Source organism: Triturus cristatus, chromosome 9 (assembly GCF_964204655.1).
Source record: "Triturus cristatus chromosome 9, aTriCri1.1, whole genome shotgun sequence".
Classification (NCBI taxonomy): Eukaryota; Metazoa; Chordata; class Amphibia; order Caudata; family Salamandridae; genus Triturus; species Triturus cristatus.
In genome coordinates this window covers 823,967,223-823,993,362 of record NC_140592.1, presented here as the reverse complement: position 1 = coordinate 823,993,362, position 26,140 = coordinate 823,967,223, and the positions used below count along the sequence as shown (strand labels likewise).

The window sequence follows — 26,140 nt, the reverse complement described above, 5'->3', positions numbered from 1 at the left end:
ATTGTCCTGGGAACCTTGAGAGCCCTGCATTACCTCATTACCGGGGTCAGTAACATAGGTAGGGGCAAGGGGGATAAGCTTCAGATTTCCCAACAATCATGCTGATATTTCTTGTTAAAAGAAATTATGAGAAGCAAGACAAAGGGGAGATTTAGGAGGCATTGAAAAGAGAGAGGAGTGTGAATTGTTAGGGATATTTAAATACAATAGTTTTCAAACTAACCAAGACAGAGACGAGAGTGAGTGAGTGTGGGTTTTTGTCGATGTGGGAATGCAAAAATCCAGGGTGAAATCCGCCAGACACCTCACCATACCGGACTGAAAGCACCTGTACCCAACTATGGGGTAGAGGATGTCGTCCGTCGGCTTAAACTGCCGACTTTGGTGCAGGAAACCAAGGTTCGAGCCTCGAGGTCGCGTCCACATCCTGTGATTCTGGGCAAATCACTTAATATCCCCGTGCCTGAATGTGTAATGTAAATACGGTGCTCATGAACAGCGCTCCAATACCTTCGGGTCGAGTTCGCGCTATATAAAAGATACAAAAAAAAAAAACTATTTACGACAGAATACATTTTGTTTTTGTTGGGTGGGGTTAACACCCCCAACGCCCTTTCCCGACCCTATGCGCCTGAGTATTAATCCTGATTTAGAAACTTCTTCATTCGAACAGGGAGCTGCAAATGTTTCAATAATTGTGTTGCATACTTAAACCAGCCGTTTGCTGTTGCTAACGTGGACGACTGTGCATAATGATGTATTAGCAAATTACTCAAAATCAGTCAACTGAGATAAATACACATTTTAGGCACTTGAAACGAGGGTCTATGTATATTAAGAAAGAGGAAAACACATCTTTTTCGTTGGCTTTCATCATGTGTTTTTGCGATTAATAAACTCCCTAATTTATTAAAGAAAGCCGGGCTGTTAAAAGGTTGTTTTCAAATGTCCTTTTCTGGCACTGGCCGGCACGTGACATAGATCCTTCCTGACACAGAGGGGCGTGGAGAGACGCAGCATCAACTGGCCCTTTGTTTTCTGATCTGAACATTCCGGGTTGCTAAGCGCTCCTTTTTCAGGACTCAAACAAGATGCTGAGTGTTGGGGTTACATTTTCAGCGCAATCAGTTATACATTTAGGATAATTAAATAGCCTATTTTAACCCGAAGGCATCAGTTTCCATCACATGTATAGCATCGGACAGCCAAACTATAAAAAATGTAAAAGGGGACGCTGCCTTCTACGAACACATTAGTGCGCAAGCTTAAGTATAAACTTAAAGATGTATAACTTTTTACAGAATGTGCGGAAGTTATGAGCTTCGAGGAAATGGGTAGAAAGTACTTTCTAGAATTGTAGTGGCGAAAGGAAACCGTGTTGTTTGTTTGTTGTCGAAGTCGGCTTGGAGACCGAGGTTACCAGATACCTCCGTGCACCGAAGATTCAATTCTTCAGTTTTAGGCTTTTCTATAACAAATCAGTTGCTTTCTATTGTGTTGGTCGCAGTGCATTAACTGAAGTATAGCAGCACTACAATTCCCAGAATACATTTGGTTAATTAAACAAAAACCTTGGACCGGTGGCCGATGACACAAGTACCAGTGCCTTAAGACCCTTAAGGTTGAGTGGATGCGCCCTACAAGCCACCTGATTGGTCCGAGAATCTTCTCAGAGAGGCATTCGAGCTCTTAGACTGCTTTAGAGGCAATGTATGTATATTTGTCTAACCCTAATCACTTTAACTTTTCTTAAAATGTAATTTTGAGTGAATTTGCAACTTGTATATATGTAAATCTAACCACAGGTATCTGTACCATTCTTTTTGAGTTTAGAGTTTATCTGTTTAGTATCTCATTCATGTACTCTGAAGTCCTTTTGTAATGCGACTGGGTCAATTGTAAAGCACTCTGACACCTTCGGGTAAAGTTTGCGCTAAATAAAAACGCATAAATAAAAGAGAGAAATAAAATGTTCAACCGAGCATAGAGAAGTAGACAGCGGAGAAGATGGTAGAGGGGAACTTGGTTTGATTCATCCATCTGCAAGACTGCTGCGGCTCCAGAGTGCAGGAAGGCTTTTTAGTGGTGCTTCAGTTTTACTAAAAAGACTATAGCAAAGTGAATGTCCCCTGCCTTAACGAGCTATTGCTAGAGGCTTCCCTAAAATCTGGCACTGCAGTGTATTTATTTTTGGGGTAAAGGGCTGTCTGCTACACTTGTCCCATGATGGTGACTTTCAACCTTTACCTGCTTTCAGCTCATAGAGCTAAGTATGCTGGAGATTGTAGTTTCTGTTTACCCGTTTACTTATTTCAAGTAACCACCAGCATTCTTAGTGCTGTAGACTGAAACACTAAGGAGAAGTTTTATCAAATCTCCACGCAACGGAGCACATCCCCCGCGAGGCTGCGCTGCGTTGCGCGACAGGGAGGGAGCAGGAGAGCGCCATATTTTCAAAGATGTGGCTCTCTCTTCCCCCTTCCCTGGCACCAGCGCTGAATACAGCTGCTGTGTGCCACGCACACACCTTAGCGCTAGGGTGTGTGTGTGAGTCTAGCATAGGTTTTGTACAGGAAAGATTGTTTTCCTGTACAAAATACTATGCCTATACACGAGGGAAAGCTTTTCCCGCTTTGCATGCGTGCTGTACAGTGCAGCATGCATGCAAAGTTGGAAAAGGAAGGAGAATTGAAAGCATTTCTCCTTCCTTGCACCTAGTTTAAAAGGTCGCAGTTTTCTCACGCTATACCCAATCTACTATATTTATTAAATTGGGTTTAGCGTGAGAAACCTTGGGTGGTTGCATGGGAACGCCCGTGCACCACCCTTGGTATGCCCCTTGGCGACTGCTTTGCATTACTTTTACGTTATTTCCAGCACAAAACAAGTTTAGCGATGGAAATTAAATTAGGAAAAAAAGATTTTGTGCAGTTTTGCATCACTTTTGTGACGCAAAAACAGCGCAAATCTTTAGTAAATCTCCCCCCCATGAATCCCTCTATGCTAACAAAGATACCCTTGGCAGCACATGTATATCCACTCCAGGAACATTACTACTCAAGACAGACACAGATTAATGTGTTCATTCATAAAAAGCAACAGCAAAACAGCGAGCTCTCTTTCTAGCCACAGAAGGCACGTTTATTGACTCACTCCAATTCTTTCAAACACTGATTTGTGACTGCAGCTAGAAAAAATTATGCAATTGAGAGGACAGATTTACAGAGATTTTATGAAGTAAAATCTTATCTGCTACAAAATGGTCTCCAAAGTAGAATGAGAGCTGAGCAACCTGCAAATGTGTCCTGTTCCCTTATTTTACACGAACACATAAAACACCGTTTAGGAAAACTCTCCAACCAACTATGTAACTATACTTCTATTTGAAACCTAAAATATTTAAAAATTCCAGGAATATAAGCCCATTTTTGAAATCTAATTCCTCAAAAACGACATCTTGAATTTACGGGAAACAGCCTTCACAACGCAACCATTACAACACATGCCATTACATCGCATGACGTTGTAACGCAAAAGGTGTGCAGCAGTGGGTACAAGGTGTTGGATTTAACTCCAACACCTTCCCTACTGTTGCACACACTGGAGTTGAAATAGAAAATTATTCTATTCCAACTTCCAGTACCCCCTGACAAAGTCGGAGTAAAGGTTTGCTTTGTAACGGCATGCAATGTAGTGGCATGCGTTGTAACGTTACATAGCCTGAATTTACACCATTCCAAAGCACTCCTCTGAGGTTAGGTCTAGTTTCATACCAAGTTTGATGTAATTCTGTTCAGTGGGTTTCACTGTAGTGGAAAGAATTATTATTTTGTGGCAGTTAAAATGAGAACCATTCATTTCTCTACAAACCCTTTATTCCCTACTTCCAACTCTTGAAGACGGATCTCCTCAAAACTTGACTTGCCGAAACGTACTCTGTCTCAGAATTTGATTGAAAAGTTTGTTTGCAGTTTCACCGAATGCGCCCAAAGTTACAGGAAGCAAAACAAGCATTTGCAATGCAATCGGACTCGCCATTGGGACCTTATATGTATTTAGCAATGCAGAACATTAGCCTGGGTGCTGAAACTTCTACTGTTCTTCAACATGGAGGGAAAGTAAGCTCCAAACTGCGTGACATGCCAGATATGGGATCACATGGAGAGAAATATTGTTTTTCAGCATGAAATATTAAAGTCCAAAGTTCTGTTTTTAATATAAAATCAGGGCCTTCGTGGTCATATCACTGAAAATACAAGATTTGAAAAAAATATCGTATACGGGTGCTAGTGGAAGACAATTTCTATGGACTGGAATCTAGAGAATGATAACGTGATTCTGGTATTTTACTGACCTCTGCTGGTCGTTTTCTATCAAGACAGTTAAATAGAGGCAGTTGAACAGAAGAAAAGTCCCTAAGCGGAAGCATTCAAGTCCTAGGGCTGATCTCCAGAGCCCACAAAGTACATACACATATAAGTATATACTAAAGTATATACAAGATGTCTTTGAATGCTCGACCTAAAAAAGGGCTTTTCAATAGAAGTTCAGATCTAACTGCAGTCACTATCAGCAACTTAGTATTGTGTAGTTATAGTTAGGTCAGAGTTTCCAGGAAGAGCATTTTTTGTTTGTCAAGAGGGTATGAGAAAAAGGGGTGGGTGGGTGACCAAAATATGTTTTCACCATTCAATTACTCACAGGAATATTAAGAAGCATTAAAAAAAAAATGGCTGAACAGAATGACACCAAATTTGGCGAAAGCTAGCTCTTTAGTCAAAAGTGGTGCTTTTTGAGATTTGGTGAAAATCTGTTTATCAGTTTTAAATAAATTAAGGTTACAATGTTAGTGATATAGCTAGATGTTTGGTACCACAGGACTTCAGCAGTACCCTAAATTTGAAAAATGACCTGATTGGTTGAGATGGCTTCTTTTTATCTGTCTGCCACTTGGGTACTGTGGAACTGACTGGTCTCACAGTACCGATGAATCTTATTGGCTGGTTGCAACATGAATGGAAATGTGTTGACCTGCATTACAAGACACTGGGACTATGTCCCTGTGTCCTGAAGTAAAAAATGAAAAAGCCATAAATGTGCAAGGTAGGGATGTGTGTGTGTCTGTGTGTGCGCGCGTGTGTGTGTGTGTGTGTGTGTGTGTGTGTGTGTGTGTGTGTGTGGGTGTGTGTAAGAGTGTAAAAGGAGGGTCGCAGAGGCACGCACCTGGAGCCAAATAAAAAATATATGTTCATGATGCGGTATTCCTACCATCTGTGTGGCCTGTTGTAGTACCATGGTACCTTGAAAATAAATTGGGGGTAAATGTTCTGGAGGGTTGCATGACCATGGGAGGTAACCAGCCATGGGGCATTGCGTGCAGGGCATGGCCGCATGCCAGACCCTGCAGCCAACTCCACTCTGCACACAGCTGACGGCTGTAAGTGGCAGGGGTTGGCCTCCAGCAGAGGGCTGAATGCTGGGCATGAACACAAGCCAGGCCATTCATCTAACCCCCTACTACTGTGCTTGGCCAAACAGTATCCTCAATGAGGGATTTGGGTGAATATGATTTAAAAAAAAAAATAAGTGAAATTCACTGAAAATATCTAAGGTTAAAGTGACAATCTAGTTAGGCTTTTTTTATATTATAAAATCTATTGTTTAATAACAAAAAAATACTGATTAACCAGTTAGTTTACTGTGCCCCCACCATGCATTGCTTATGACGTTACTTATTAAATCACTCATGACATAGTAAATAACATCACTGATGGCAGGTCACATGTATAGGGTGTATGGTCATTAGAAGGTCTTTGCAATACCACTTTCATCTGTAGTCTGTGTGTCTGTGCAGGGAGGAACTAAGCAGAACTAACACACACTTCATTAGTAGCTCTCAAATAAATCATTTTGGGTATACTTAAATTTTATTGACATGCACCACCTTCCTTTCCAATTATTCCCATTATCAACCCACATATCCATCCCAAATTGCCATGAACCCGCCTCCATGCATTCCCACCAACTCCAATAACTGTCCCAACTTACCAGCCTTCACCAAACCACCAGAGGGCCTGGCCCATACCCCCACTTCCATTGTTTTAGTGATATTCCTAGTGTCACATAACAAGCATTGTTGGAACTGACATTACAGGGTGTTATGTGATGTCTTGTATTAAAGTCAGTACCTTTAAGCTAACCTTCCACCCCTCTTCGCGTCTTGGCAAATATGGAATTTTATAAGGTTGACCTGCTAATGTTGATGTAATCCGAGCCTTTTGAGGTAAGTTGTACTTTCTCTTGCACCATGTAGGATATTGCCTCTTTTGACATGGTTAGCCCCCACTTTTTGCTTGATATCTCATGTGATTTCGAAATGGAAGTGCACTGGGTCCCTGATAACAAGGTTCTCAGTGCCAGATCTCTTTCCAAAAACTGTACCGCAATTAGCACAACTTCAGCCACCCCTGTAAATCCCTAGTGAATGGCACCCTTGGTACCTACGGCATGGGTACAAAAGAGGGTCCACTGGGGAAGCAGTACGAATTGTGCCACCCTAGATATCACTCACCAAATCCATGCAAACTGCCACTGCAGGCTATGTGTCTTGGTGCAGAGAAAACCAAGTCTAAATGGCACACAGCAGTTTGTGCCATGCCCTCATACACTGCATGAGGTATAGGTAAGTCACACCTACTACAGGCCTTACAGTTCTAAGGCAGGGTGCACTATACCTGATGTGTGGACATATCTGCATGAACAGACATGACTCTATGATATCTGAGCCATTCTTAGATATTGTAAGTGCACAGGGATTCCATAATTAGTACATTGGCTGGAAACATGTCATTATGAATTTCCTAGCTCCATGATGGCTTTATTTTACCCTAAAACGGTTGGTACCAAACATCTTGGCTTTATAAATCCCCACTGATGCCAGTGAGGGATTACTTAATAAATATACACCGAAGACCTTTTAGAGGGGGCCCCTAAAAGCCGACCAAGCAATGGTATGGTATTGGACTAGCCATGGCTAGCCTGCCACTCCCAGTCCTGTTTCTGACCTCATGGAGTGAGAGACCATGCCCCCAGCGGCCAGAAACAAAGCCTGCTCTCGGGGGAGGTGCTTCACAACTCCTCCAGGCCAGATTGGCCTTCCAGAGCAGGAAGCTTTAAAGGCGTTGTTGCTTTTGAAGTTCAGCCCAGGGTTCCCCAGATAGTGGGAAATCCCATACCTCCCTGTCCTGCTTCACATTTAGTGGAAGGACAGGCAGGAAAGTTGTCTCTGAGAGGGTGTAAAAACTCTAAAGGTAGGTAGCCCATTGGCTCCTACCTGTCACTCCCTTTAATGCCCCGAAATCTAGTATTTAGGTGGCATCCCTAGACCTGAAACTGAGATTCGACAGACAAGAAGAAGAAAAGCACAAAGAAGACCTGGTGCCTGAGAACTGAAGCCCTGATGCAGAAGAAATTGTTGGAAAACCCTGCCTGCTGTCTTTAGGAGTTGACAATCTGAGTGTGCTGTGTCGTCCTTAACCTGTGAAGGCTCCAAGAACCCCTGAGTCACTCCAGCCTTTGAAAAATCACCAAGAACCTCACTAGGAGTGAAGGTATCACTCCCCTGCACACAGTAGGCACCGCTCCCGCTGAGTCCGGTTTGTTGATATGCTGCTCCCCAATGACTTTGATGCAGCACCCGCACCAAAAGAGGATCAGATCTGTTTCCCCACTAAGTTTGGAGACACCAGAACCTACCGGGGGCTGCACTGTACCAATACCCGGGATACCGTACCCCCTACAGGAAACAGTGAGACGAAGAGTTTATTCCAGGCTCCAACGATTCCAGGAGCAAGCACCAGTTGAGGAATGTCAAGATACCTGGGACCCGCATCCTGAGTGCCCCAGCTGTCCCGAAATTGCCTCTCCAAGTTGCCGGCTCCTAACTGCGAGGACTTCACGACGCACAACACCCGGCTGACACATCTGCTCTGCACCCAGCCCCAACGGCCCCTGTAACTACAAACCAGCTGTGGTCCTGTGGCCCTTGCGACCTCCCTCCAGTGGGACCCACTGAAATTACCTCCAAGCCCTGCAGTTCAGTGTCTTTCCAGGTGGCTCCCTTCGTCGTAGCTCACCAGCTACCAACATCTTCAGCACCTGGCTCGCAGCCGAATCCGGGAAGCTCCCGATCTCCTGGTGCTGCTCGAACCTGGTCCTGCTATCGACCTAAAGGGAGAAGGGTAACTTATTGAAAGCATTGCCTGATTTTAAATGCATTTTTCCGCTCTTCCCCATTGATTTTAATGGTGCGTAATTGAGAAACAAAAGTGATATATTTTCCGAACTCTTAAAAATCATAACTCTGAAAGTCATTACTCTTTATCAAAGTTCTTGGTTTAAAAAAATACATAACCATCTAGATTATTTTTATAAATTGGTCTCGGATTTATTCTTGAGTGTGTGTCTCATTTATTGCCTCAGTGAGTACACAACTGCTTAGCACTACCCTCTGATAAGCCTAACTGCTTGCCCACACTACCACAAATAGAGCATTCGTATTATCTACTTTTGTCTCTGTAAACCAACAAGGGACTCTCTGGACTCTCAACACAGTGTATTTTGTTTTAGTACACTATATAGAGTGCCAGCTTCCTACACATCCTCTTCTGTTTTAACTTTTGGGGACATTCCTCGTACTATTTTATTCATTCCCATCATTGTCCTATTATTAAATATGTACTCAATTTGTGAGGGCTTTTTAGTTTGACCCATTTCATTACAGTCGTAAAGGTGTTCTATCCAATGTTCAACAAGCACATTTGACTGTAGTGTTACTCTCCTTCAGCTATATAGAGGCCACTTAAAAATTTAATGACCATGCTTTTTCTACAAAAATATGAATTTGAGCTCCTTACTACATGTAGGAAAGTAGGATCTGCTTCTATGGTTACCCACACTTTTTGCCTGGTGCTAAACTGTTATTGACTAGTCTGACTGGTATCATGCTTATCAGGACCCCAGTCTATCTGCTTTCTCCCTAAATTGTTATATTCAGTACTTGGGTACATCCCAGATTGGATACTGGGGTACCCTTATAAGTCCCTAGGATATGGCACTCAGGTACCCAGGGAATATGTACCCCAGAGGTCCCCCATGGGCTGAAGCATGCATTATTCCACCCATGGGAAACCATTCAAAATCGAACTACAGGCCTGCCATCGCAGCCTGTGTAAGCTGGTGCTAGCACCACTTACTAAAGATATAGGTTTCCTATATCTAGGGTCACTGCCCTTAAAACCTACAAGTCACCCCTCTAGCAGGCCTTTGCAATCCTGAAGGCAAGGTGCTTGGTGCTAAGTGACAGGGTGCCCCTGCATGAGCAGGACATCCCTACAGCGTACGGAGTCCATTCTCCCGGGTTGTCAGTGAAGCAGCCATATACTATATAGAGGAGCACCGAGTAATTAAGCGTTGAACATCTCAAAACAGGCGACAACAAATCCTATCATGTTGTTTATCAAACATGATGGAATCATAGACCCACACCGTAAACAGTGTGGGAGGTATGATTCCAAGCACTGGAAGAGCCCTCCGGTAGGCTCTCAGTTTTTCCGGTACCAGCCTTCTTGACTCATACAGCACAAAACGGTTGCTGCCGACCAGAGACACGATTCTGCCCTTCTTCTGCTGAGCCAAGCTCGAGCAGGGGGAAGGCAGAACAATAGGCATCCAATTACAGGGAGGTGTGACCACTTCCCAGACAGGATTAAATGTATTGGGGAAGGGTGAGTGCTCTTGCCAGCACCACTCAGTCTACATGAAGGGCACATTTGGTGTCCCCGTGCACAGTTCAAACCAGTTCTGAGAACCATTTGCTCCCACTCTGGCAAGAAACTGGACAAAGTACATGGGAGTAACCTCCCCCCTGTCCAGTCCCTACCCTAGGAGTGTCCCCTGAATTGTCCCAGCTCTTTCCTTAGGGTTCTTGAGGGCTTACCTGGGTGTAGGTCCCTAGATTTGTCATGGGACAATATTCAGACACCACTTCTTCTACCGTCTGGGCACTCTGGACTTCGCTGGTATTTGTTTGGGCTCGACTTCATCTCACTTTCAGTCTGCTGCACCGTCTGTGCCTGTGCACCATACAGCAACCTTCCAAGGCCTGTGGGCTTTAAAGACACCTGAAGGAATCTCCCTTGGAGTGAAGGAGTCACTCCCCTGCATTTGCAGGGACCGCAACTAAGTCAACCCATCTGCTGATCCTGAGCTTCTCCGGACTTCATAAGGTTTTGCAGCACAGGTGGTGGTTTTCCACAGCTCCCAAGGCCTGCCCTGTCCTCTCACCAAGTATGAGGCCAGTATCCCTCGGGCGGGTTGCAATAACCAAGCCCCTGTGTACTGTCATCTTGCAGCTACAGAGACTTGTCGGCTTACTTCCAAGAAGATATTCAGGCTCCAAGTAGGTCCAAACTCAAGCACCTCCAGTGACCAGAATCTTCAGCCACACTGTATCGTGTGCACCGTGGCCTGCATCTTTTGGTGAGCAGCTCGAGGTCTTTCACGACTCTTGCCTCTGGCCTGTGGGTCCATTTGAGGGTCACCTTTGTTTCTTTTGGGCTTCCCTGCTTGGGCCTGCTCTGAGTCCCCTGGACCTTGCTGGTCCTGACGTTGCTCCTTCTTCAACTCCTGCATTGGTTGCATTTGCCAAGGCTTGTTGGTGCTCCCGCTGGACACTGACCCCTCAGCACTCTACATCTGTCGTGCGACAGCTCATGCATGACACCTGGTCTTCCTCAGCATCGCCCGGTCCTCAGAGCTGTAGAGTCAAGGTCCTCTTCACCCATCCTGCAACTCCCGACATCAGAGGGGATTCACCTTTCAAGTCTCGTGGTCGCTCCTGAGTGACACAGACTCTGTACCCTCTGCTTGCAGGTACCTCTCATCTAGAATCCACCCATGGATTCCAATGGACACATTCTCCTTCTTCAGCAGCTGCACTTTCCTGAAGTCTTCCATTGGGTTCAACGAAGGTTTTCGACACCACTTCACCCGTATGCACCCGGCTTCCCTGGTATAGGTAATGTGGGTACTAGGGTATGCACGGGTGGGCTGACTCTCCACCTTCTGTCTTTCACGGGGTTTGTTCAGGTCCACTGGGAAGGGTCCTTAATCATTAAAAATCCAACCACTACTTACACGTAGACTTGTACGGAGCAGGCGGTCTTGTTTTCACTCTGCACACACTCTCCTTGGGGTTCCTAGTCACTCACCTTGGGTAGTTCCTTGGATCCCCAGCACTTCTATGTCCTCTCGACCCTGTATTGCCCCGAGTAGTGGTTCTTATACCACTTTCTTAGTATATGATTTGGCCTCCCCCCGGGGCCTACTGTGTATTCTGTGGTATTTACTGCGTTTCTTTGCAACATTATTATACAATAAATACATATTTTTATAAATACATTTTTACTTAATCTATACTATAAGATTGCATTCTGGTAAAACAGGCTGCCTTACACTCCTTCTAGACTAAGCCTGAGGGCTGCACTCCACAGATACCACTTGGGAGAGCTTTCTAAGGTTGTCTAAGACCTATTAAACCACCATAAGGGTTGTCTGGACTGGTGCAATGTGCTCACTTACATTAGTGGACATCATATACCAGGCTAGCTTCTCACACTACACATCATAGATATGCTGCTTTGAAGATGTTTCTCGATCAAAGGTCACAACCACTCCACAGGCCAAACACTATGAAACAGTTAACTGGTCATCTTTCATATGTGATTGCTATATATGAGTGTTTAAAGAGGTAATGATTTTGCCCCAATAGTGCAAACATCACTAGCAGATAGAATAGAGATTGTGATATGAAATGCATTTTATAATTTCAGACTATGGTTTAATATTGGACATAAAGAGGGCTGTTAAAAACTAAAACTTGAATTTGTTCCCATAATGAAACAAATCAAGTTCATCGGACCCTTTTGTCCAAGCTGTAGTTATTTCCGTTTACTTTTTTTTTTTTTAAACTATTATACTAAATAGCACTGAAGCTCCTATTGTATCAGGATGTTTTAAAATAGCTAAATATTAAATAGCTGCATTATTTTAATTTAATGCCAGCATTAGTTTTTTAATCCTTGCACATAATTGTGTCCTACAAGGAGGTATAATTTGAAATGTATTCAATATTTCCTGGATTATTTGGTGGAGTTGAATTCGTTAAATAGTAAAAGTGCACAAAGGATGCTATTGGAAAAGCTTATGCAAATGGTTTTGATATGCAGACTTCTGTTCACTCCACACCCACTGAATGTTGTTTTACTGCTATTTGATAATTTAAGGGTGTGTTGATGGCATGCACTCTGACATGCAGGTGTTATTATGACACACCTTGTGAAAGTGTACCAATATTCCACCCAAACTGGTTCGACATGATCCACTTTTAGACGCTTTGCACTAAAACTGCATCTTAAAACTGTGCTATAAGCAAGCAGGGCATAAACTATTCTAACTCTGAAACTCTCAGTTGTATAATGTTTATATTCCATGACTAAATAACAACTTAGTTCATGGTCCCTAGAATGCTAGGAGCGAAAATGGTTTACTTGGCAAAATATGAATGTAAAGTTGATTTGAGTAGGAGCAGAGTTGAAATAAGAAGACGAGTAATAAGAAATGTCAATTAAGAGAGTGACCTAAAGTGAAACGATGTTTAGTGAAATTGATTTTATTGACATCTGTCAATACAATCAATGACAGATGGCCATGGTTTTTGTTATCTGGACACCCACCTCTCGGAAAGTATTGCCGGTCTGTAGTGACAACCTGTTCACGAGCAGGCACCCATCATTGGGAAAAGTGTGCGTGGGATTCCATTTTCTAGGCCCCCATCAAGTGTAGGCATGCTGGCATAGTCATCTATGGTCATGTAATTGTTCATAATAGTCTTGTGCCTCGACAGGGACACAAGTGGTATATCCCACTTCCCAATAATGGCTCAGACTCTGCTCTCCTGATGGAATACTTTGGCCATCATTTGTCATTAAGCATTAAATGGATCATCTTATGAGGCAGGTCGGGAACGCCTTATCTCTGTCTATAGGAAAAGCTAATTCAGCGTTAATATATACCACCATTTATATGCCCAACCTTAGGCTCAGAAATATTTTAAGGAATGGGCAAAGAGGGTGCTTGCCCAGGGCCCCCACCCTCTAAGGTCCCCCCTGAGAAGGTGAGACTTTGTCTCACCTCTGTTTCTGTACCTCAACCTCTCTATTTTTGCCTACCTCAACTTCCTTCTTCCTCTCTAACTCTCTACCATGTCTCATTGTAAGGATATCTGGGCTCTGGGAAGGATTTATCAAGGCAGTTTCTGTGCGAGCGATGTCTGAACTTCTAACGCGTAATTCACTATTGTATGGCATATTGTAGGCTTGAATTAGGAGAATATGGGTAATTAAATTTAAAGTTGTTCAAAAATCAGCAGGGAGGAGAAGCTGGGTCTGGGGCATATGTTCCTGTGTGAGAGTCTGTTCGATGTGAATCCTGCAGGGTCCTCTCAAAGTCGGGTGTGCCTGAGATGCCTGTCCCTAACTGAAAACTGTTAGAATCCGGGTTCTCTGGTTGGCACAGGTAGGTACTTGTGACAAGCAGGGAACATTTCCTCTAGTCAGGGTAAGGGGTTACACTCCTAAAATAACCCCTGCTCACCCTCTAGGTAGCTTGGCGCGAGCAGACAAGGCTTATCTCAGAGCGTTATAGGTTAAGCATTTGTGAACACATACAGTAACCAAGTGACAACACTACAGATGGACACCACACAGGTTTTTATATTACAAATACGGATTCTTTATATAGAGTTACCACAAGACCATTAAACGACAAAAATACACAATACTGTTACTTTAGATGGTAGAAGTTTGCTTAGTTCTCTTAAGTTCTTAAATGCGACACTTTAAGTCAATGTACCTTAGATGCGACACGCAGGGCAACGAAAGTGTTGCAACGATGCTGATGCGATGAAGTTTTTGGTGCAAATAAATAAAGACGTGAAGATCTTTCAGATGCATTACGCTTCTCCGATGTTGCGAGAAGGCTCGTCTCGATGCGTTGGCTGCAGCGGCGTCACCCCTTTACGCGATGCAACGACAGCGGCCTTGGCAGCGGCACTCTTCTCCGACGTTTGCGAGACGCTTCCGCTCGATGCGATGCTGCAGCGGCGTCAACCCTTTACGCGATGCGACGATAGCAGCTCCGTCGGCGGCACGCTTCTCCGTGGATGCGAGGCGCTTTTCTTGATGCGGTGCAATGCGACAACTACGATGGCTGCGATGGCGACACGCTTCTTCCTCGATGCGAGACACTTCGGGAATGATGCGAGACGCTTCCGCTGGATGCGATGCTACAGCGGCGACACCCTTTGCGAGATGCGACAACAGCTCAGATGGCGGCAAGCTTCTCCTTGAGTCGCGCTTCCAGCTCCTTGCGACACGCAGTCCCTCAGAAGGCCCAAAACTAGCAGCAGGCACTTCCAAAGAACTCTGGGGAGCTGGGGGGTGATGTCCACTGGTCCTGGGACTTCGTTCAGGGGGCAAGCTCAGCACAAGCCCTTGGAGATCTTTTAAGCACAAGTTGAAATAAAGTCTTTGTAGTCTATCTCCTCTCCTTTCAGCAGCAAGGCAACCACTGCAGGCCAGTCCCCCAGGTCATGGACAGTACTCCTCCTTACAGCTTTCCCAGTTCCTTCTCCTCAGGCAGAGGTTCTTTTTGTCAAGCAGGATCTAATTTCTTGGGAGCAGGGTCCCAATACTTATACCCCTAATTCCTTTGTTCCTCTGGGGTAGAGGGGCCTTTGCCCAGTCCAAACCAGTTCTTGAGCACTTTGTTGACATGACTCTGCCTTTCTATTCAGGGTGCAGGGCAGAGACATCAGCCGCTCCACAGGAGGTGGAGCCAGCATTGTGGTGGCAGAGCACAGCTCTATTCAGAGTCCAGGTGCACTCCTCCCACCCATCTGGATGTCGATCTCTCTATTCACCACCAGCCTACCTAGCCCTGCCCCTCTGGGTTTCCCCAGCCCTGTCACTCACACAAACCAGACAGGCAGATACACATCATAGCAGAGGCGGGCTGAAATGGTTAGGCAAGCAAATACCAACTTTCTAAAAGTGGTATCTGCAAACACAGAATATTAAAATAAACTTTACTAAAAGATGTATTTTATTATTCTCAGTTCAGGCATACTAAACTCGATTTTCTACCATGTTCCCTGGGTCTGTTAGGATCATAGGTTGTAACAATTCTAACAGCCCATTCTGGCCTATGGGAACAGGTAGCCTTGCAATAGTGAAAAACGAAAATGGCTGTAATTCACTATTAGGACATGCCACACACATCAGGGCTTGTCCTACCTTATGCTTACAATGCACCCTGCCCTTGGGCCTACCATAGGGGTGATTAATATGAAGGTAAGGGAAGGTTTAGGGACTGGGAAGTGGGTGCACTTGCCCAGTCAGCATGACAGTACCAGACTGCACGCAGGTTCCGCAATGGCAGACCTTAGACACATTTTACTAGGCCGCTTCTGTGGGTGGCACAACCAGTGCTTCAAGCCCACCAGCAGCATTTGTATTTACAAGCCCTGGGCACTCCTGGTGCACTTTACTGGGGTCTGACAGTAAACCAAATAAGCCAATCATGGAATCCAACCAACATATACATTTTAAATAGGGAGCACTTGCACTGTGGCACTGGTTGGCAGTGGCACAGTGCTCTGAGCAGCTAACACCAGCAAAACACATGAGGCACAGCGACAAAAAGTGGAAGGGAGACTCACGCCAAGGTGCCATGTCTAACAAAAACCAAACCTGTAGCAGGGCCAAGACTACAGGTGTGCCTGAGATATCTGTCCAGGAATCATGTGGCCTGCAGTTAAGTGAATACCAAGCCTGTAGAAGGGCTCACACTCTGGACATACGAGGGGAGTCCCAACTTATGACCCATAGTAATCTCTTGGGCTGCCACCCTAAAAGTGGTGGGCTGGAGCACGTTGCCAGCTAGAAGTCATTAAGTCTGTGCTCCCTCCAAATCCTCTCACTCTTTGATAGCCCAATACCTATTAAAGATGATTTAGGGTTCAAGATGGCCATGTGGGACTTTCACTACTTTGATTCAGCCTTTCATGGTCAAGTGTTCTGGAAAGAGATCTTCCTTCCCCAAACACTTACGTTTGGGCACAGCTGAGACAGAGCCCTGCAGGAGTACCCTTCCCGTTTATGTCCTTTTAGGTACTCCATCTCAGGAGTAGAAACTTCTAGAGCTTTCTCATCTGTTTCACCATAACACACTTGAATGCTGGATCACACCTGCTTGCTGATGTGTAGACACGTATCCACACACATAGCTGGTGTCAACCTCATTCCAGATAAACAAGAGGCAGTTTATTTCCAAACTTCCTGGCCTCACTTGCATTGCTAGACCAGGAAATTGGCTACAGGTGAGGCATTTTCCCATACAAACACATCATGCATAATAGATAGCGAAGTCTACTGGGTTATCAGTAGAATATATTTTCATGACTGTATCGTCATTTCTTTCCAGGAATGAGTCCTACCTTCCCCTGTCAAATATTTGCTGGTGCGCATGTGACTAAACAATGGTTGTTGCAATGAATGTTCGAGAAGGCTTTAGGCCTCTTTCTAGGCCTCTTTCTATGTCTAACCTGGTGGGTTTACAAAGCCTCTTTGTCATGTTTTATGACCTTTTAGTTGAATACATGAGGCCCTTGCTTTGCTGTGAAGACCAGCCCCAGGTATAATGGCAGTAAGTAAGTACATTTATTGTCTGATAATTAAAAATCATTACAATATATGTAAAAATATCAGTACAGAATTTTACACTGCTATCCTTTGGTCCCGGTCAGAGTAAAACATTGTGATTGGCTATAACCATTTTCAATTTGATTAAAAAAAATTGCATCTAAAACAAATATTGATCACTGTGCAAAAATTGGTGCAAGGTAACTCTGAAGTACCTTTAAAAATACATATCTACCATTGTTTAATGATTGGTGCAAAATAACGCTAAAGTGCCTCTGATTACAATTTATACTAAAATATTAGACAATGGCACAACCTTGCTTATCCCAGTTAATACCGTCATTCCTTGTAACAGATTTCAAAATTACTAAAAACATTTAGACATTGGTTCAACCTTGCTTAGTTCACTCATCCTGCCACTGTTTGTTACAGATTTCGAAATTGCAGATTTCATGCAAAATTTAACACTTCTTAAAAATCATAAAATTGTGCTAAATAAAACAGATACCTTTCATTATGAGTAGCACTAAGATGATGTATTTCTACCCCATGATTGTCTATGAACATTGTTAGACTAATTTCAACGTATTATCCACCAGTAGCAAGTACCTGATAAATCGGCGGATCACAGGGCTTGATTTTCCAGATAAGCACAGTGTAATGACTTGACGACACGTTCTCACACCAATTTCAATAAACAAGGGTTTCAACAAGGGTCGGCATCTGTGGAGGAGACAAGGACAGACACAGACTATATGCAACACATTCTCTTTTGGATAGCTGCAAAGTCTACAACGGTTTGTTGGCCACTGTTGCACCCACCTTGTGGTGCCATCCTTGCTTGGGCACCTGCCAAGTCTTAACTTGAGAAATAAATCCTTTTTGCCTTCCAGATCGCCTGTTTTTATTCCCTTCTTCGTGATTTTAGTGTGCGTTTTCATGCACAATTTGCGACTAAATGTGCTTGTTGGAAAGTTGCTTTTGTTGCTCTATTTATGGCCTTCTTTGCTGGTAAAGCTTGTTTGAATACCACCTATTATAGGTGGATGTAATGGGAATTCCCCTTCGTGTAATTCTAGCCAGAAAGCTTTCTATTAAAGATGAGCATATTTGATGCCAAATATCCAGCTTAAGTATTTCCTTTTATGATAAGCAGACCTTTTTTGTTTTACCGCAAAACTAATCATTTCAGGCTGGTTCGTTGACTGCCATATCAGCCTTTCCAAATTGTAAGAGGTTGGCATTTGTTGGAGAATGCTGGACTTCGTCTGATGATGTGCTTTTTCTGCCAATGTTGTTACTTGAGGGTTATATTGACTTTCAACTCGCAATTTGACACGAGTCCCAAGTATACTGGTTGCCAAGTCCTTTTAAGTGATAATATAGTCCAATATAGAGAGGCGCTTTTGAGTTTTTAAAAGTTAGCACAGTTGTTGGATTGTTTGGAGAATTTCTCTCAGCAGTATTAGTCCCAGTCTATGCAGATGGACACAACAAGTTATCAATTGTATTTCCATTACTAATGTGAATATTGAAGTCTCCTAAGATGATTAGACTCGCATTTGGATATTGGTAGATACGGGTATTAACTATTTCCCAGAGGGTGGTGAGCTGGGTCGTTTTAATAGATCTCTTTGTGCTCACATAACTACTCAATAGAATGATTGGAATATGAAGGTATCATTTTACACATTAGAGCCAAGGTAATTGCATATCAGTTTCTTGGGTCTTGGTATCTAATTCCAGAGTGATGTACATTGAGAGCCCTCCTTTCGCACGGCCAAGTGAAGGAGAACGAGTGGCTTGGATGGAAAAGTCTTGATATCCACAATTGTGGTATTAGCTTCTTTACAAGTTTCCTACAACATAAAAATTTCACATTACTGTAAAAAGGTTGTAGTATCTTGATCTTCCAATCGCCTAGAGATGCCATACACATTCCAGCAACATAGAGTAATAGACAATTGAGATTTAGCTGAAGCATTCAACTATCAGTAGTCTCCCCTAGATTTTCCTTTTGTAAGGATTGATGTAAGCCAGGCCCAATCCTCCATTAGGACTTGTCGCTTTGGGATTTGTTCGCAAATATGTGGGCCTGAGATTGAACTTGAGCCCTGAAGATATTGCAGGATTAAATAGAGGGCCAATAGCTTCCCTTAGCAGTGCAATATTCCTTCCGGAAATCCAGTTTGTAATTGCACCTGACTGTTCATTTTTCTTTGACATTCTTGAGATCAGTAATGTTGGATAACTTGCAATATTAAATTTTCTTATCTCTATTCCCCATTCTACAAATTATGGTCCACTTTCAATTACCTATTCGCAATATCTTTATTTTAGCCATGTAGTACAGTTAGTTTCTTGTGGTGAGATAGTAGAGTCTTGTTTAAATTGGACAGATTCAAGAGCATCAGATGTAAAATGTGAGAGCGCTGGGATTGAGGCAATTAGTTTTAATATATTGCCACAATTTAGGATGTCTTGTGATCCTCTTGATTCATAGAATGAAACAAAGAGGATCTTAGTGGAATTAGTGGGGCAATTATCCTGATTTGTACCTATATTTTTCCCTACAGTGTAATCCGTTCTTGGTAGTCGCTTAGGGGATTTACTAATTAGGGAATGTGTTTGAATATTACCTAAATATACTCCACTGGCCATTAAGGGATTTCACAATTGTTCTGATTTATTTCTTTGTGAAGAAATGCCATTAACTACTGGTTTGTTCTCCCATACAATATTCTTTTGAAGTACTAAGGTTGTCTTTTTTTTGCCTGTCATCCTGTTAACAGTGGGTTTGTGACCATACCTCTCTCATCAAGCAATGCCACTACCTCATTGCTGGTACCTGGAGTATGGTAAATCAAGACTCTCTTCGCTAGGATTTAGTGATTGTTGTCCTGTTTCGTCCACCAGATATATTGACTGAATAAGACTGGACGGTGTTATAATGGATATTTAAGTGTTTTAAAATAATGTATAGCTGTTGGTTTTGTAATATAAGACAAATCCAGCCTGCAATTACCTTGGTGCATAGATCCAGAATCCAAAGGTCCAAGCTATATGATATGGATCCACACACAATTGATTCACAACTGGTGGAGCTATGTCTTTATTGAATGACTGCCTGGAGTGAGCCCCACTGTCCTTTGCAAGATCCCATGCTAATAGGAGCTGGCAAACTATTTTTTTGGTCCAGGGAGCCCATGTATTGTGTGTCATGTTCTACCTTTCCCTTACTCCACAAATCTAGGTGGCCTGTAGACTTGGCATACCAAGACCATATGAGGTGAATAAAATGCCTCATGGTGACCATCTTCTGAGTTCTCTCTCGTACCGTCTGTTTGGCACCACAGGTCAACCTTTTGAGTTCCCACAATCACATTTGGAAATAGGGTGGTAATGAAGTAGCTGTCTGTTTCAGTGTTAGTGTGGTGTAGCAGGCCTCTGAAGTCCACAGTCATTGTCCCATCCAGCCTTCAGTGACATAGGCAAGACTATTTGGGTTGATAACATAAAACACTGCAGTCTTCTGCATCACCAGAAAGATAGTGGGTATTGCACAGCCTCCCGCATCAGTTTGGGATTTCTTTTTCAGCCAGTCTTACAGGCAATTGATAGTAATTTCTGTGCAGTCTCGAACAGCCTGCCGCAGTTTCTTTAACCCCATTTTTGACCCCCATGCTTTGACTCCAAAATGTGTACACCGCTGTTTGTGGACGGGAGAGAGAAAAGTTTGATCATGGGTACCTCAGGCTTTTAAGCCATCAATATGGAAGCGTGGGCTGAAATTTGTGTTTGCAGTTGATGCTAAGACCCCTCACCTCAACTCAACACCTGAACTGGCCGTTGTTGCTGCTAAGGGCAGCACTAACTGTCACCAGATCCATCCCTTGCACTGGAGCCAGACATTCCCTCTTTTGTATACTCTGGCCACCAGCACCAAGTGGCCCTTAACAGGGTTGTCTGTGGTTTACAAATGCTGTTAGTAACTGACATTCCTAGTGACCGACCACCACTCTCAACAATTGGGTGGAGTATCCATTTACCCTGGCCTGTAACCACGATTATTACTGAATAAAATACACCCACTCAATGGACTGCCCCATAGTTACAAGCTCCATCTCTGTCCATAATATCAATCTTCAGTGTGAGACAACCACTCTGAAAGCCAGTGCAGCCATTCTCTGGTGTAGAATCACCCAGGAGACATTGAGCTGCAAGTGCTAGTTCCTCACCCCCATTGGAATTTTCAAAATCTTTGACCAAATGTCACAACGTTCTACAGAAGGCAATATTAGTTTACTCAATTAGATTTCTAAAGTTTCATGTCAATTAGTCAAGGCTTTCAGAAGTAGCAAAGGAGTGTAAAAGTGTGTATGGACTGAGTGGGGCAGGAACTTTAATAATTTCTGGCTTTCAGGTGGTGGCCATTGATAATGTTGGGAACACCCATAAACCAGAATGCTGTGGATGTCCCCAAACATTTGCAGTGCTTGTCCCACTTTAACCTAACTTCTTCTAGATTTACAGCTTCAGAGTTCATGTAATAGTGCATTTAGAATGGGAGGGTGCCCTAAACACCCCATGTCCTAAGGGGTAAGGAAGCAGGTGAAGTTTGAGGAAGGGATTTATCCACACAAGGAATTATTGCCATATGGACAAATACATTGGGATCAAGGTGTGCAAATGCACATTTTCTTCTACCTCCTTGCCTTTAGATTGTATACACTGCAGGAAATGTAAGTGTGTCTAGATGTCCACAAACCTAATTGGTATAAAAAAATATATGGGAGCCTTCAGGAATTCCAAAAATGCTAAGAATTATTCACATTTGAAGACTAAACCTTCGGCTGCATAATATATCTAATTTTTTTCCCCTTTACTCTGTCACATTGCAACTGTAGTGTGGCTATATAATTGACAAGATGGTCCGTCGAACTATTGTGGACTGGTACTGCTGCAGGTTTTCAGTGGTAATAATGCTCCACCTGCTTAAAATTACCAGGTGACATTTCTGCATTAGTTAATACCCTGTCTGGTACGGAATTTGTGAATGAGTAAGAGCATGGTAGTCAAGATGAATATGCCTACGTGGCCAGTAGTACTGGTCGCCACTTGTTGTTTCCCATTCTAGACCTCATATTTGTAATGGCCAGGAAAAGGGGATAATAGTGAATGGCAGTAGTAAGGCTGGGCCACCCCTTTGACTTGCCATCCCCTAATGACACCCTATATGTATATATATTAGAAAAATGCATCCTTTGGACTTTTATACATTGGAAACCTATCCAGAATTCTTTCAATGAGGCAAGGAATGTACCATCCTTCTCTACTGCTGGAGTCTTTTTCTGTTGAAGTACAGAGACCAAGTACCACATTGGAATGGAGTTTGATCTTGGTACATATGAGCTGAGCTGGGAACATCTCCCTGCAGAAGGCCTTTATCAGATGTTTCTCAGGTGGAAGAAATCCATCAGGATGAACATTGCATTTTGGTAGCTTTTCATTCTTGCCCTAGCAAAAGCTTCTGGTGTTGCCGGACCCGTGGTTCCAGGTGGGCATGTAATCTAACGTCCACCGGTTACCATGAGCCTACTGTGCAGTGTCTTCTGTTACATGTATTCTTGGGTAAATCAATACTATGGTATTGAGTTGCAAACTCTTCAAGCCTAAACTTGACAACACACACTTTTTAAACTGCATTGCACTCAGTATATCCTCTCTGAGGTACAAAATAAAATGAACTCTTACAGATTTACATGTATATTTTATGTCAAAACAGCTAATCTGATCAGCTCAAACTACAGGAGTGGCAGTTGCATGAACGGTTGTGGTGTTTTCAAAAATGAAAGCAAATTATAATCTAATTGGATAAAGTTTCAACAATAAAAAAATATGGAAAATATAATTTCTTCATCTCACCACAGCTGGGAATTTTTACCTTTTTGTCCCAAGTATAGCACTCAGTAATTTATGTCTGGTCACTAATTGTGTATTACCAGTAGTAATCCTAAATGTAGCCTACAGGCACGTTAAAAACAACAACTTTGGTGGTCATTACATGTATTGCCATTTTGTCTCTAACTTTGTTCTTTTTTTCAGGAAACCTATTTTACGATGGCATTGAAGAAAGCTGGCTCCCAAAAGAAATGGGCAGCACTGAAGGACAAGATTGCTTCTCCACAGGCTGAGCAGATTGAGGGTAACCTAGAGAATGCTGATCCGGAGCTCTGCATCCGCCTCTTGCAGATTCCGTCTGTCGTCAACTATTCCGCACTAAAGAAAAGGCTTGAAGGATGTGATGAGACCTGGATGGTTCAGTTCTTGGAATTGAGTGGTCTGGATCTGCTTCTGGAAGCCCTAGACACACTATCTGGAAGAGGCGTGGCCAGGATCGCAGATGCTCTTCTTCAGCTCACATGCATCAACTGTGTAAGGGCTGTTATGAACTCCCGCAAAGGGATCAAATACATTGTGACCAATGAGGGTTATGTACGAAAACTGTCCCAAGGTAAGAACACATTTATTCATTTTCATGTTTGGTACTGTAAGAAACTGCTTATTTTTGATGGTTTTTCACTTCTTTCTGATTGGATACACCGGCATATTTGACTCCAGGCACAGAGAAGCTGTTAAATTCCTCCCCTATGATTTTTCCTGCCCATTGAAACATGGCAAGACTAGTTGGTTCTAATTGGCATGCATGGCTCTTTAGTAAGGCCACAGTAATATGGTGCAGTAATATGGTGATGAATTTGCACAAAGGCATGAAGGTCGGTTGTGAAATGTTGGCTGTAGCATGCCCCTACATGCATTGCACCAACCACTTCAAAAACATGACACGAGGGCTGCCGCTGCAAACGATTGAGGGATGCAAATGTTGCTGCCAGCACGTTCATCTAAACAGTTTTTGACATGTTAAAAATGTGTTGGGGTGGAGCGAGTCAGACTTGTTTGGTCACCCTGCATTCTATTGGAATGATCTTCCCTTTCATTTTAGACATTGCACATTTGCCGTATTAGAATGCCGTATTTGCAGTATTAAAGTAGATTTTGCCATCTAGATTGAGTCCTAGCTTTTATAGTTGAAGATTTATTAATGTGTTATGCATTTCAGAACTGATATGAAATAATTTCCAGTGATTACTATGTAGTATAGTAATACATTGCAGTCCTAGGTTAACCGATAGATACAAAACATCAGAAGATAAAGTGCCCATATTTTATTTTTAATAATTCTCAGTTCCATTCACAAGTTATGGCAAATCCTTCAGATTCTACATATAGCTCCAAACAACAGATTATTTAACACCATGTTGTTTCAGTATTCCAATTAATCCAAACACTTTTCACCAAATAAGTATATATTTTTAAAGAAACAGAAAAAAATAAACAAAGGAATAAATTGCAGCATAGTATCAAGTAAAAGTTTATTCATGATTTGGAACTCCGAGGTGGTCCACACAAAACAATTTAATTCAATTTAGAACAAAGAACCTCTTTGGTACTTACAAGTTACTTCAAGACTTTCAAGCTCTCAGTGCCTTTGGAATCTGACAAGGCTTGCGATGAAGGGTTGCAATGGTGGTTTCATGCAGAAGGAAGGTCAGCAAAGGTGAAGACTGAGAGAAGTGGAGGAGGTAAGGGACATCTCAGAAACAATGGCGTCTGGGGGGAAAAAGGGCATCTGAATCACCCACCCTTAGCTGTACATAAAGGCTTTCACAGCCTCACCAATGCAACCTCTCAGTTAAAGGAAGGAACATCCCTGTCACTGCACCTCATAGCACTCGTGCATTCAGGAGGGGAGTATTAAACGACATCACCACAAGCAAAGGATGAAAAAAAGGTGGAAGAGCGAAGACCGTAGGAAAAAAAGAAGGAAACGGCAGCTTGAACTCGGATACTGTCTTAGAACCGGCTTAAAAACACTACATATTCTTATTTTGTTTTTATTTTTCATAGGCTGTTCATTTGAGTGCTTGCGGCAGAAGACAGTAAGAATAAGATGCAAAGTAACCCTGCCGTACTATTTTTACACAGCAGATGGAGCAAGGACACTAAAAAAGGGTCAACAAAAAGATTTTCAACCCAACTAGTATTCCACTGACATATGAGTTTAGTTAGGGGATATTGCTAGGCCAATGTTCGTATTTTTCGTGTTTTCTGTTACAGAAGAACAAAAACCTGCCAAAGCGCAAACGCTTCAATTGTCCAGGTATGCTTGATAACGTTTTTGAAGCAAAACTGTAGTATTAACATTTTCAGACTAAAAGCGCGATCAAAATTTTTAACAGAAAAATGTTGGGCTGATTATGATTTCCTCTGAAGTAGAAGCTTACAGCTCACACATTTCCATAAACCATTTAAAAACTGAAATCACAAAGATTCGCAGTAAAGAAAATGTTAGAATACCTTACTCCCCCAAACAAGCAGTTGAGAAGGGAACAGCTGTTTTCAAGCACTCGTGCTTGTGTTGGCATCCAAATTGCGGGAGCGAGCAGGGCGCACGGGTCTTCTGTTTTCAATTAGCATGCGCGCCGCTGCTCGCTCCCGCAAGGTGGATGCAAGCACAAGCACGAGTGCTTGAAAAGAGCTGACCGATTCCTAAAGGTCACTCCTAGAGCAATGCTGCGCGCTGCGCTCTAGGCGAGACCTAAAAAGCTCCATCTAGTTAAATCTGTGAACTTCACTGCATACAATAAAGTCGTGGGGATTTTGGCCTGATAAATAGATAGGAGATAAGAGAAGTGTCTTCTACCTGTACCCTCATAGAATGCTCCCACTCCATTAACCTAGGACTGACCCTTACACATGTTATTTGAAATATGATCAATATCGCTCAGATTATTGCAAATAATTTTCCCAAAACAATACATTTCTTAACCACTTCCAATTTTTGGGAGACTAAATACCAAGTAAAAGTTAGCATATTTAGCGTTTTCCTACCATGAAAGCAGATAATTTTGGTTTAGAGGAGTTAATTTACAGATATTGTGTGTCAGCATAGCGATGCAATTAGGGGTGGGCGCAACTCACAGAGTTTCACTCCATGGAATTCCACGGAGGGACTGAAAAATTCAGCAGAGTTCCGCGTGCAAGCGGAGTACTGGCCCACCCCTAATTACAGAGTCCTGTATAGGCAGCATGCGTACACATGGCACTGTACAGACACGCACTGCACTCCATCCCACACTCATACAGAATAGGATGTACCCAGCACTCTGCCTACCTGCCAGGAGCCAGATGGTCACAGAATTAATTTGAAGCTTGCCTGCCTCCCAAAATGTAGCACTACATTGGGTGTGTGGGAAGTG

The 26,140-nt window shown here is 43.0% G+C and overlaps 1 protein-coding gene across 4 annotated transcripts in view; it reads left to right on the top strand.

Annotated features, from left to right (window-relative positions):
* The window catches only part of LOC146798907 (inverted formin-2-like), a 368,077-nt gene that overhangs the window by 103,235 nt on the left and 238,702 nt on the right, over positions 1 to 26,140 (top strand). For all 4 annotated transcript variants that reach the window (XM_085626263.1, XM_085626262.1, XM_085626261.1 and 1 more), the window contains exon 2: positions 22,926 to 23,334. In XM_085626263.1, the coding sequence (XP_085482389.1) occupies positions 22,941 to 23,334 (394 nt within the window). In that variant the 5' untranslated portion in view covers positions 22,926 to 22,940. The remainder of the gene's footprint in view (positions 1 to 22,925; positions 23,335 to 26,140) is intronic.